The sequence below is a fragment of the Balaenoptera physalus genome, assembly GCF_965194825.1.
Source record: "Balaenoptera physalus genome assembly, chromosome: 14".
Lineage (NCBI taxonomy): Eukaryota > Metazoa > Chordata > Mammalia > Artiodactyla > Balaenopteridae > Balaenoptera > Balaenoptera physalus.
The window spans coordinates 8,478,098-8,492,015 of NC_138893.1; the positions used below are offsets into that span (position 1 = coordinate 8,478,098).

The window sequence follows — 13,918 nt, forward strand, 5'->3', positions numbered from 1 at the left end:
TCCACCCCAAGAAGAATATAAAGCAAATCAAGGTTAAAAAAAAAAAAAGGTATATTATTCATGGAATTTGGAATTTTACCTATATTATACATTATCATGTTATATATTTTTATATATACACCCACACATATATGTGTGTATGTATACTGTGGACAAAGAATGTTGCCTGCCGTTTCAGTAAACAAAGGATGTTGCCGCCATCAAGACATCAGCTACTGCAGCTGCCCCCTGACTGTGCACCCTGAGGGGATTCAGGATGGAGAAAAGCAGGATACTGGCCCTAGGTAGTTAAGGTTCACATCAAAGGAATGATTTCAATGAGCCCAGATTCTTGCATCTTCCCATACACAGAAAAGCACTAAGTTCATTAACTTAAGATGTTTGATTTTCTTTAATTAACAGTAATCTTTTGACGTTCGGACTCCCTGGGTTTTTTTGTTGTTGTTTGTTTGCTTTCTTGTTTTTGCCAAAAAACCCTATATATCCTATATAGCCTCCCTTACCTCTTCAGAGCAGTCCCTGAAAGCTATCTGAGAGGCTGCATCCCGGGCTTAAGTCCTCAGTAAGTCCTCTAAGTAAAACATAATTCTCAACTCCTAGGTTGGGCTTTTTTTTTTTTTTAAGTCAACAATACACACATACATGTATTAAAATGAAGTTTTTAAATGCTCTTTTCTTTTTCATAAAGTTTCTATGAAACTTCTTCCTTATTTTCACTGGAATACTATAAAAAGTGGTTTACAACTCTGCCCTCTCTCCTTCATTTCTTCTCGCCCCTCCTTCCTTAATATTTATTGAGTGCTTAATATATACACCAGACCCTGGAAGTATGACACAGTCAACATCATGGTTCATGCCTTGAAGGAGCTCATGATATCCCAACCTGCCAAGTGGTAAAGCAGGTTCATTCCATATAAATTCACATCTCAAGTGAGTATTTTAAATGGCCAATTGGCTAAGAATCTATGGAAGGGGTCAGTAAGAACGTGGATGAGAGCAGGAAAATACTTTAGGCATGTTGCATTTTTCCAAGGAATTCAATGCTAACCAGTTGACTCTCTTTTCTCTCTTTCTTTTCTTCTTCAAATAACAGAAATGTTTAAAGGTTTACCTGAATATACTCTGTAAGTGTGTTAAAGACTTGTTTTGCTACTTGAATCGCTTTGGAGAAATTCCTTTGTCCTTGTTCATCAATGACATCTTTCCCAGAGTAATACCAATAGAAGTCACTGATTGATTCCTGGAAAAGAGAGATGATAGGATTAAGGCACAATCTGAAGCTACCAAAGACCTGTCCAGTTCTGGACTCAGTAATAGGAAATCATTTTAAATAACAGATTGGAAGCAAACAAAAATATCTGCGAGGTAAATACTACTCTCAATGATTTTCCTAAACATAAAATATGGCGACATCCTCCCTCGATATAAATAACAACTGGAGAGAAGATTAGAAGTAGAAAACTTAGCTTTTAAAATGACTTTCTGTCTCTGATGACCTTGAACTTCACAAACATAAGGATTCATAACATTAATGCATATTTATCCATAGAGCAGTTAGATGTTTACTATGTGAGCACAGAAATTAGACAAATCATAGAACAATATTTTTGGGTTCCAGACACTTGGTCTCCTTTTTCTCCAACAAAGCCAATAACATTTCTTTGATGAGAATTCCAGGATGTTCCTGGCTTGTGTAACTGCCCCTGAAGAAACTAGCTGGACTCCTTATAAATACTGACAACAACTGTAAACAAACATCTAACTAAGATCAATCTTTCCAAACAGGATATTTTCAACACTAACTTATATTTTGAAGGAACTTTAGTTGCCTAAATGAATAATACAATTTGGGCTACCATTTAGGTTTTAAGACATGATTTTGAAAATCACAAATGTATTTTCAGCAATGCTTCTTGATATATTTGCTTCAAAAATGGACTTTTTTCTCATTAAGCTTCAAGTAAGAGTGTTGTGCTTTTACATATGCAAAGATTAAGGGAGAAACAGAGTTTGAATTTGCAGTTTTAAAAAGTACTATACCTGACTTCCTTATAAATAAAGTGAGGAAAATAAAAGTTATATAAAATCTTATTACTGAAGAGGCCTACACCTTCAGATTCGGTTCTAGTAACGTGTAAAACATGACTACACTATCAAAGATACTTTTAAGTGATGAAGTGTTAAGCTGAATTTTTAAATTAATGCAAATATTTCGAGAGCTGAAAAGAACTAACCTTAGGCTATTAAATTTAAGTGTATGGTAGGTAGTTTGAAAGCCTTTTTTTCCCATTTTTAGTAATGTTTCAAATATTAGTCTCCTATTTATCTATCAACCGTAGAAGAAGGAACAGAGAATGTTCATGCTTTACAAATTGAAAAGGAATTTAAAATGCCATCAAGCTAAAAACTGTAGGAAAAAAATATTCCCACTTATAGAACGAAAATAAGCAAAGTAAGAGCCAGGATCAGAGGCAAAGACGATAGTGGCAGTTTCAACCTAAGACTTGGGGAAAGACTGCGATGAAAGACAAAATATCTCTACAAATTCTGACCTCATAAATCAAAACACATTTCAACATGTCAGTTTCACAACTCCACCATATCTGGCCAACTAACCAAGCCCTTAATTTGTTACTAACGTAAAGCAATGTACCTGAACTCTCAGCAGGTAGTCTACAGTAGAGATGATTATGTTGACAGTCGTATTATTGCCGGTCTGAGTTCTCAGATAATTTTGAAAATCTACGTAAGATCAAAAGATGTTATTAAGGCGCATCCAAAAATTTAAAATGAGTTCTTTGAATAACTCCAAAAGCAAATGATGTCTCCAGCAAAATCACCATGGCTACGTATACTGTTACATCTGATAGTTTTAATATTGAATAATTTATATTTTCCATAAAAAGTGAGTACCTCAAAAACAAATCTAGGTGCTTCACAGGATATCAATATTCAAATTTCGTCTAAGAGGTTGCTAACACCTGTTTCTTGATTCCTAGCTCTAGGGCTCTGGGCATGTGAATGACTGAAAACGACTTCCATCCTGTAGGACAGAGTAATTAAATGATTTGTTCCATAATCCCTTATTCCTTAGTACTGTGTTAAGTGCTGGGGAAGCAAAAATCAAGATCAAGTTCCTGCCTTCACAGATACACAAGCTTGGTGGAGAACCAGATATATAAACAATGAATGTAAATACATCATGCAAAGTTACACAATGAAGTAGATTCCCCCAGTAAGATAAGTGGTAAAAAAAGAAACAGAGCTATGTATGTCTCTATAGCTATCTATCTAATCTACATCTTTCTTCACCTATCAGCTGTCTTCTCTAGCATGAGCACAACTAATAAGAATTAAGTGAGGGACTTCCCTGGTGGCGCAGTGGTTAAGAATCCGCCTGCCAGTGCAGGGGACACGGGTTCGAGCCCTGGTCCAGGAACACCCCACATGCCGCAGAGCAACTAAGTCTGTGCGCCAGAACTACTGAGCCTGCGCACTAGAGCCCGCAAGCCACAACTACTGAGCCCGCATGCCACAACTACTGAGCCTGTGCTCCACAACTACTGAGCCTGTGCGCTAGAGCCCGCGAGCCACAACTACGGAAGCCCGCGCACCCTAGAGCCCGTGTTCTGCAACAAGAGAAGCCACCACAATGAGACGCCTGTGCACTGCAATAAAGAGTAGCCCCTGCTCGCCGCAACTAGAGAAAGCCCGTGCGCAGCAATGAAGACCCAACGCAGCCAAAAATAAATAAATTAATTAATTTAAAAAAAAAAAAGAATTACGTGAAAGGGCTAGCAAAGGACTTTGAAAGAGGCAATGCGATATAGAAAATTTCCCAGCGCCTACGCAGCAGGTAATGTTCAAGAACTGTTTCTTGACCCAAGGGAAGCAGCATAATTGGAACTAACAGACTCCTATTATTGCTTCATAATGCTTATTCCTGGGTACCATCGATGGTCTGGGGTCTCACAAACCTGAGTTGTGTCCCTCACAAAGCAGCTGCAAGAAGCGGAAGAGGTCACAGGTGAATTCGTCATCCTGCAGAACCTTTTCTCCTGCAGGAAGTCCAGAGGGACACAATGTTATCAACCACCTTAGCCTCGCCCTCCCTTTCTATCCCCACCTCCATCAAACTTGCATGTTGATCTAGCATCATTCTGAACCCAAAACAGTCACAAATCATAGCAACTTTTCTATCTGAAGCTCATAAGATCATGCGCTTGACAGATAGATGCACGTTTTCTTGGTAAGAAAAGAACACTTGAATCTTAAAAACTCAGATATCTCTCTGTTAAAAGTAGCAGCATGGGTTTGGCAACATTTTAGAAACAACCTGAAGAGATTAGAGACTTAAACTTTTTTTTTCTTTCTTTCTATCTTTCTTTTTTTTCTTTTTGGTAAGACTTGTGTAGGAATGATCTCTGCATCTCTTACAAATGTGTAAGTTAAATCTGCTTTGTTCCCAGAGTCTGACCAAATGATTCAATGCAGAAGTATTCAGTACATATATAAAACAGGACCAAGAGTTTCTTTTATTCAAATATTAATTAAAGGATTTTTGTGAAAACTCTGGATGACTGGAAAATGTTTTTTAACTCATTTCACTTAACTCTCTCCTGAGCTTGTCTAAATAGAGGGCTCATTGGTTGGAGCATTCCTTCCAGAGGAGGAAGAACTGACAAGCAGACGTAATTCTAAATACTAAACCAAAAGATAAACTTCGCTGGCTCCTGCTAGGAGAGCTAAATCTAACAAAGAAATGTGAGAAAGAGGACATCTCAGTGCCATAGGAGGTGCTCTGCATCATTTCAACACTAACTGTACATGTGGGGCAAGGATGAAGCCTCAGAAAAGGGTTCCGATCTTTCACCTACATTTCAATTTAAATGTATCTTGATCACAAGTTACTTTGAAAGCAAAAACACAAAGAAGGAAACGAACAAAAAACAGGCACCACACAAATGAAAGCTGATTTTAAAAGCATAGAGTGTCCGTGAAAAAAACACTGTCAACATTATGAGTGTATGCTCTGGAATCTCAATTTGTTTAGAAAGCAAAATGACCAAAAAAAAAAAAAAGAAATGTTGTTTGGCAAGTGAATGAATATACTCATGTATTTAAAAAAATAATAACTTTTCAGACTGGAAATACTTTGGGCTAAGAAAGAAAACTATGCAATGATCATGTGTGTACTGGAACTAAAATTGTGAATGATCATAATGACAGAGAGTTGATGGACTTACCAGTCTGCAGTCTGTGACTTTCAAAGTGAGAGGCTTCATATAATGGGAGGGTTAGGAAGCAAAACCATTTTGAAAACTAATATAAACATTAAAAAAAGTACATAAAATCACTGTACTGGTTTCCCTGTTAGCCTGCACGATATTACATTTGGTGACCAAATTAAGATCACCACGTCTACAAATGCGATGTGGCAAGTTTAATGTGTTAAATGCACATTGTTTTGAATCTCAATACATAGCTGATAAGCCCATTCCTCCATGTTCACGTTCATGACAGGATAGGAAAAAAGGGAACAGTCTAGGCTAATAAACTAAACTCTTCATGGATGACACTTAGTATCATTTCATGAAGACACTTTAGAATGCTATTTAAATCAAACTATTATGAGTTAGTTACACAGACTTATTGACTCTTTCCTTGTGAACCCATCTAAGATGTTTTGTTTTGGTTTTGTCATTTTTCAGAAAATTGAATCAATAAAACCACGGACATGCTTTCAATGTTCACATATTCAATGTGGAGTAAGTAACCCTTGGTAGAAAGTATTCAGAAAAGGTAACACAGAAATAAATTAACATGTAGTCTACCAGTGTGCCTGAAAATGCTCTGTACGATGCACATTGATTTATAACATAAGGGTTTTTTTTTTGTTGGCATGCACAGTATTTTCCGGACTGTATACCGAAACACATACGAGTAACTTCACTTACATAGGACACGCTGCACACAGCAGAACAAGAGGGAAAGGCGGCGGGGGGGGGGGGGGGAGGGGCAGGTCAAGCCTTCATTTACCATCAATTGACACCAGGTTAATCATATCGACTAAGGTGCTATTGCTTAATGAACACGTTAGTATCTGATTAAAATGCTGCCATTGCCCATGCTGCATGTAGGCAGTGCAGGAACAGAGATGGATGATGGCTTTATGTCTGCAGAAGGTACACGAGCAACAGTCTATTTTGTGATGTATGCAAAAGAAATTCCATTGTAAGATGGAAACTAAGGTTAATAATAAATAACAAAATGGAGTAAAATGTAGTTGAAAGTGCTCTTATATTTTAAAAATATTATTTGCAATAGCTGCGTGATGGCCAAATGTAGATAGTGTGAAGGGCATTCCTTTGGTTTTATTTTTAATGATAAGGGGCTTATAATTTCTAACACTGTAATAAAGGGAGAGTTATTTCAGTACTGTTGTGATGACGAGTTTGTTCTCTGTGCCTCAGTTTCCTCACCTATAAAATGAATGGAAAGCGTACACTGTCTACCTCACTGGCTCTGCACAATCTATATGACCGTTTTTTATCAATTGTGGAGAGGTTAATATTATTAGTAGCAGTGGTAATGACACTAAATAAAGATGGGAACAACATGCCTACGTGATAAATATAGTTATGTGAACATAGGTATTAAATGTGTTTATATTTTCAAAAAGCCACCTTAATTTTAATGGACCAAATATTTTCAAAAATATACGTTTTCACCTGGAAATAATATTAGGTAGACCTTTTTTGTTCAAGCTACCAATAAAAAGTAATTCCTCATTTAGAGATCTAATAAAGTTAACACACTTTTAAAGGCTTTTCTACTCACAATCGGTTTATCCAACTAATAGAAAAGTACACAAGTGTTTAAGTTCAATAGACACAGTTGTTTTTACTTAGAATATCCATGCATATAGCTCAAAGTCTGCAGACTTATCTCCAGACAAAGCTTGATTTAACTGTTAATAATTAATTATCAATAACTGTTCTAAAATTAGTGAAATAAATAAAAAGACTACTATATATATAAACAATTGAATTAGCATCAATAGACTCCAGAAGACTAAGCTCCCCATCACTGTAGGGTCAGCATGTCTAATGATGCAGAGATAAAACGGTGAGTAGCATGAAACATGACACGGGCTGCATCAAATAATTCCCTGTAATCTATTGTTAAACAGCTCTCAAGAGCCCCCCGTTGCCATGGAGGAAATAATTCTGATGACTTACTAATCTTTAGAGGATTTTAATATTTATTTTGTATATGAAAACACTGAAGGATAAAGGTTAAAAATATTTTTAAATAGTGAAAAGTCAGGTATTTGATTCCATGTGGGTAGTTTTCGTATCATTGCTTAAATGGTCTAAATATGGCTGCTTGAGTAATATTACAACTCAACTAACGAAGAATAAAAAATTTGATATGGATTTACGATTAACATTTAGTTAGTGACTATGGTGTGCTAGGCATTGTGCTAGATATATTTTCTCATCATTTCATTTCAGGTTTACAAAAATCTTACAAATGAGGTGATACGATCCCATCTTGTGGTTTGGTAAACAACTGAGGAATTAAGTAACTTGACTACTGTCCTACAGCTATTAACAGGTAAAGGACTTGAATTCAGTAAACTTCAGCAAACATTCACAGTCTCCTATATGCTGGGCACCTTGTGAGGTGCTAGGGACAAAAAAGACCAATGGACACAATCCCTAACCTCAAGAAGGTCACAGTCAGGCAATAAACAGGTAATTTCGATACTGTATGGTCCTTCCGAATCCATCCAGTGTGCCATAGTTTCTACACTTCATAGAGCTCACATCAGTAATCAATCTCTGACTAACAATCATTACACTTACTGTACATGATTTAAATTGTGAACTCCTAACTTGTTTTTATGAATTTTAGAACCCAAGGAAAACCATATTCTAGACACATGGCTTTAGAAAAGTCAATTCACACCTTTCTGAGTCTTTGTTTCATCATTTTGATATGGAAATTAACAGTCTCCTGACTTCCTGAATTCATAGGGCTGTTGGGAGAATCAAATTGGTCCAAACAAGTACAACTGCTTTGAAATATGCAAAGCACAGCAAGAATAAATGTGAAGTTTTAATGGCATGAAGTCATTAAAAAAAAACCTTTAGATTTCTAAAATATAGAATACCGGTGGATTGTGGATATGATAAATCATTCAGAATTCCATTAAGTACATGTATTTAATCTAAGGTAACAACCTGACACCAGTGTATAAAATGCATTCCTAGATAATACCAATGACCACTGTGTGTGAAAAAAGTTAGGTGTGACCGATGGAAAACAGAATTAAAGTTATAGGTTAGCTGTGGGGGAAGAAATCTTTTGCTTTCAAACATGATTTGCAGATTGTTCCTCTTATAGCCGTCTCTTTTTTTTCTTTCTTTTTTTTACTGAAGTATAGGTGATTTACAATGTTGTATTAATTTCTGTTGTACAGCAAAGAGACTCAGTTATATATATATATATACATTCTTTTCTATTATGGTTTATCACAGGGTATTGAATATAGTTCCCTGTGCTGTACAGTAGGACCTTGTTGTTTGTCCATCCCATATCTAATATTCAGTAGTTTGCATCTTCTTGTAGCCTTCTCTTAGTGCCTTTCAGCTGTCATTACCCTAACTGAAATCCTTAATGTCCAACACCCATTCCATCCACCAGCATCCTAACTGATCTCCGTGCCTTCACATGGGACACCCATCTTACACCCTGTTGCTGACAACAACAGCTACAGGCAATCCAGTTATAACACTCTCCCTGATAAACAGACTGACTGCAGTAACAGTAATTACGGAAAGCATACTCTGAAGAATTCCCTGCAATCTATCGTTAAGCAGAGTTCCCCAGCTGCCGTGAAGGAAATGGTGGTGACCACTCTCTTTGGAGAATCCCATGTCTACTGAATACACTAGCATTACTGAGAAAGGAGAGATCTGTGCCTTTTAGTGTTAGTAGGTTCTACTGGAAGCATTTCGAACAGCGAACGTAGGAATTTACTTCCAGGTGGATCATCACACAAAACATAATGTATCACTTAAGTGTTACTTATTTAATGGCTCTCCAGGGTCTCAGAAAGAAAGTACAAATTCCTGGGAAGAGCAAAGAAGGTCCTTCGGCGCCTCTCACAAACTATCTTTCCATCTTCTAGGGGGTTCATTTCTCTTCAACCACACCAGGTTGGTTACCGTCCTCTGATCTGTTTTGTACCTTAAACTTTGCATAGGCTGATGTTGATCCCTTCCACGGGAATGCCCTTCTTTGCCTTCCTTATCTACCAGATAAACTTCTACTTCAGGCTACGTGTTATGTCTATGGTGATACTTCCCCATCCCTGGCAGCTAAGTATCAACTCAGTTCTCTCTTACACAGAGGTAACTGTTCTGAAGTTGCTTGCTTACAAGTCTGTCTACACAATACTGGACTCCTGTAGACCACCAGTTCCTAGGACAGTGTCTAGCACGTAATAGCCACTCAAATTTAAATGACTGCTTCAAAGTCTAAAAACTGCAAGGATGTTAAAAAAAAATCTATTTAGTGCCATGAACTACAGGCTTTTCCTTGAAGAGAAAGTTTACCCACAGGAACTGCAGAGTAATATAGTCAGAACCCAGATGTTAGCACTGGATTACACCTGGGAAAGTACTTTGAAAATCTGGGGCGGGAGAAAGCCAATAAATAATTAAGCACTAAAAACACTAACGAAAAATTAGGGTAGCCAATATTTAAAGATTGCTTTAATTATCCCTTTCATTAATTAATTGAAAGGAATCCTTTTTTCCTCAACTTCACATAAACTTCATGAGGTCACTATAAATATATCGGCAAGAACCTCAATGCAACACGTTATCAGTTACAGGTGGAAATTTGAGAAGCTTAACTTGTTTTAATGTTTTATACAACATTTTAGAAAATCAAACAATTTCTGAGAAATCAGATCAGCTTCGCAATTTCATCTTGCTTACGAAGTCAAGGATCCCTGCAAAATGATCAAAAATAAAATGCAGTATCTTCGACTACATTCCAAGAAGACGTTTGAAAGAAGGAAAATTGCACTTTCAAGTTCATCATGAATTAGTAATGAGGTTAAATGGTACTGAGGAAAAACAAATTAAAAATCCAAGGATGGAATGAAATTTCAAAGATTTATATAGGTTTTTGGTTTTGAACTTCACTCTATGTTGAAAGAAAACACATAGGACTAAAAAATACACAGAGAGGACAACACTGAACACGTGACAAATCTAAACACATTTGCTTAAGAACCTTTTTAAAAAAAAAAAAAAAAACAAGGGGGAGGTCCAGGCTTCTGTAGAAATGGGGGAAATTTAGTAAGGTGGGATAGGGCTACAGGACAGCAACAGTGTAGAGAAAGGAATATAAACAATTAGTCTGAGATCCAGATACAGTTGTCCTTCTGTATCTGCAGATACAGCAGTGTGACTGTGCTATGCCACTTTATAACAGGGACTTGAGCATCTGTGGATTTTGATATCTGCGGGGGGGAAAAAAGGGGGGGTTCCTGGAACCAACCCCTCATGGATATAGAGGGACAGCTGTATACAAACCTTAAAGAAGCACATATTCCCTAACGGTATCTCAACACCAGATGAGGAATGTCACGTGTAACCATAGAAAGCTTAAAAGTGATATTAAAACTTCAATAGTGGATGCAAAAATCGGCAATAGATGGGTGCCTTTGAAGGGAGACATGACATTAAGGGACCAACAATTCTACCTAAGCCAACATGCTGGACACAAAATAAGCCCCTCAAAGACTACTGAAGGATGGGGGGGAAGGGAGTAGGCATGTGGCATGGGCAAATTAAAGACGGGAAGAAGGCCTGCATTTCAGCCTTGACCCTGCCACTTGGCTGTGTGACCCTGCACAAGCCATGTTATCTTTCTCTCCCTCACTCTCCTTATTTATAAAACAGGGAAAATACCTCATGGGAAAGTTGTGGGTATGAAAAAGTTCATGTATTCAAGTTATACACAGTTTCCATGGCAATATAATTTATGGTCATTTTATCATCATCGGGAAGAGATTTAGCTTAATAAAGATAATTGGTTAGGATGGAGATTTAGATCTATCAGATTATTTTCCCAGTCCTGAGCCTATACTGCACAAGCCTCAAGCTTTGAAGCAAGGATATCACTAACAGATTTAGAGTTTTCAGCCTTTTCTATGTTTTCCAAGAGGGATGACCAATGTTCTTTCTCCTTCGAGAGTACAAACTTTTCTTAACAGTTGCAGAAGCTTAAGAGAATGGTCACGTAACAGCAATTTTAAAACTATGCCAAAAGATAGAGTCAGTATACGTGTTCTCAGTCTGGGAAATAGTGTGCCATTCATTACAGCGAATGAGTTGGCACTGCATGTTCTCCTAAGAGCTATTTTGATGAAGGCAACAGTGTGTATTCAGAAAGCACAACTTAATCTCTGAAGCCCTGTTGACATACTAGGTACTATTCAAAAAATCTCATCCCTTCTTTATTACCATTGTATGTCATGTCTTTTAGAGACTACTTTGCAATACCAATGCCATCTTTGTTATTATCCTAGCTTGAAGAGTAAACGTTTGCTACTGTTTCTACTGTTCTTTAAATGCGGTCTCAAGAATGAAAATTTGTTTTTATGGTAGAAGGTTTTTAATGTGTGATATTTTCAAAGGAACAGAGAAAAACTGTATAGATCTCTCAATACTTGGAAGGGAAGTGGCAGAGCCCAATGGCTAAGATGAGACTCAGCCATTCATAGCACACACTGGATCGGCACCGATTTTCCCGTGCACCACTTGGTGCAGCCATAAAGCCACAGTATGTCCAAGACAGAAATGCCACAGGGAGTCTATTGCACACATTCATTCATTTACACAACAGCTGCAAACACTGGGTCCACCAGAACTTTTTTTAAATGAAAGAACAGAACCAAACAAATCTAAAACCATCATTTAAATGCTTGTTGCCCCTTCAGGTCTAATATGTGAATAACTGCACATCCTCATAGGATGAGGAAAAAAAAAAAAAAAAAAGGAAAGCTTGATACGTAAGTTTTAAAAGGAAAAGGATGCATAATGATGGAAAGTAAACAATCGACTTGTTAAAAGCGTCTATAAAAGGAAAAAATGCATAAAAACTGTCACTATCAAGACTGTACACAAAGCTAACAACAAATAAAGGAGCAAATGAAGAAAAGGCAGTTCATTTTTAATAATTACCACGCTCATGAGTGATGACTGAGGAAGGGAGAATAGTACATTGACGGTAGTCGAAAGAAAAGGAAATGGGGAAAAAGAAAGAAGTTGAGAGTTTGTTTTTGCTTTGCTGTTTGTAAGGAAATAAAATGGAAAACGTGTTAATCAATTTGGGCAATTATTTTTGTGTGCGTCTTTAAAAAGAATAAACTAATCAAACCAATCTCGTATTGAGAGACAGAACTAATTCTCACATTAGGAGGGTCACGCTCATCAAGTGATTTCTGATTTGGGACTCACAAATGTTATTCTCATCTGTATCTGGTTGACAAAGGCTAGGAGGCCCAGTAAAATAAACCTGTGTGGTCGCTATTTCTTTGTGCGGAGCTGATGTAAAGAGTGATTCAGAATGATTAATGGAATTGTGTTCAGAGCCTCTGGTACATTAGGTAAAAACTGCAGGGGAAAATGAAATTGATTTCTAATTCCATGACAGGGAAGTCAGACTTTGGATAGAGAACTGACTCATTTTTAGGCACTTTCCAGCTGGAAAATGCCCAGGACTTCTGTGAGAAATTAGAGGCATGCAGTTAATGGGACCTGGGATTTGTCATGGCTCTGAGTTCTCCAGATGGGCCCCTCAAGGCCAGGTGTTGTTAACTGTCGACACAAAGGTTAGTAATGAAGACATTTAGCTTGATGTCAATTTTCAAAAAACCTAAGTAAGTTCAGAATTCTGCTGGTGATTTTTCTTGAAGGTAGCTAACCCAATTAAATAACCGTGTGACGAATACTTGATTACTGAACCTATACATTCAAATGCCAAGCAGAAAATAAAATTACACAGGTGAAATATACAGAAGCAGCAGTGTTAGCATATGTATAAATGATAATCTTTAAAATACCGGAAGAAAAATGCAGCTAACTTTTTTTCCTATTGTGAGAACAAAAATATACAGAGATAATTAGAGAGATTAGTTAATTCTAAAATATTTCAGAAAGGCAAGCAGACTACAAATGGCAGAGGGGAGAAAATTTATTTTTTGCAATAAGATTAGTTTTATAGAAGACCCAATGTTCCAAAACTAATACATTGATAAGATGACAACTCCAAACCAGACCAAACAAACAAAAACAGATAAACACACAGGGCCTTACTCAAACTAAATTAATTTAGAAATCAAACACAAAAGAATAAAAACAAATCAAAACCAAAAATAGTGAAGATACTTTCTTCTTAATAAATACCAAAACGAATGTGCAACTATAGTTATTTCTGCTTTAAATGCACTGTGTGCTAAATTTTCTAGTTCACACATCTATTTTTAGAGAGAAAAGCTCTAAGATTAGGTGAGTCATTATTTTCATGCACATGTAAATTAAGTGATCAGAGTTATTTAAACACAAAAATTACTCTTTATTTCATTAAACAATTTTATCTTGCAAAGACATGGATATATGAGATAGAAGGATAATTGGGCTAAAAGAGAGGAGACAGTAAGACTAGTGGTGGATTGAAGGATCCACTAGTGGTGGATTGAAGGATCTGAAAGCATCACTATCCTAAGGAGACAGAAGAATTTGAAAGCCTGACAGTTTGCTAAAGTGGCCAAAGAAAGTCAAACATTTTCTAATGTGGCTCATCCATGGGCTTTAGAATTTTATAGATAATT

The 13,918-nt window shown here is 36.8% G+C and overlaps 1 protein-coding gene across 7 annotated transcripts in view; it reads right to left on the bottom strand.

The window, feature by feature from the left end:
- The window catches only part of RYR2 (ryanodine receptor 2), a 732,481-nt gene that overhangs the window by 57,541 nt on the left and 661,022 nt on the right, over positions 1–13,918 (bottom strand). For all 7 annotated transcript variants that reach the window (XM_082425485.1, XM_082425482.1, XM_082425483.1 and 4 more), the window contains 3 exons: positions 3,978–4,058; positions 2,654–2,742; positions 1,112–1,240 (listed from right to left, as the gene is read on the bottom strand). In XM_082425485.1, coding sequence (XP_082281611.1) covers positions 1,112–1,240; positions 2,654–2,742; positions 3,978–4,058 — 299 coding nt within the window. The remainder of the gene's footprint in view (positions 1–1,111; positions 1,241–2,653; positions 2,743–3,977; positions 4,059–13,918) is intronic.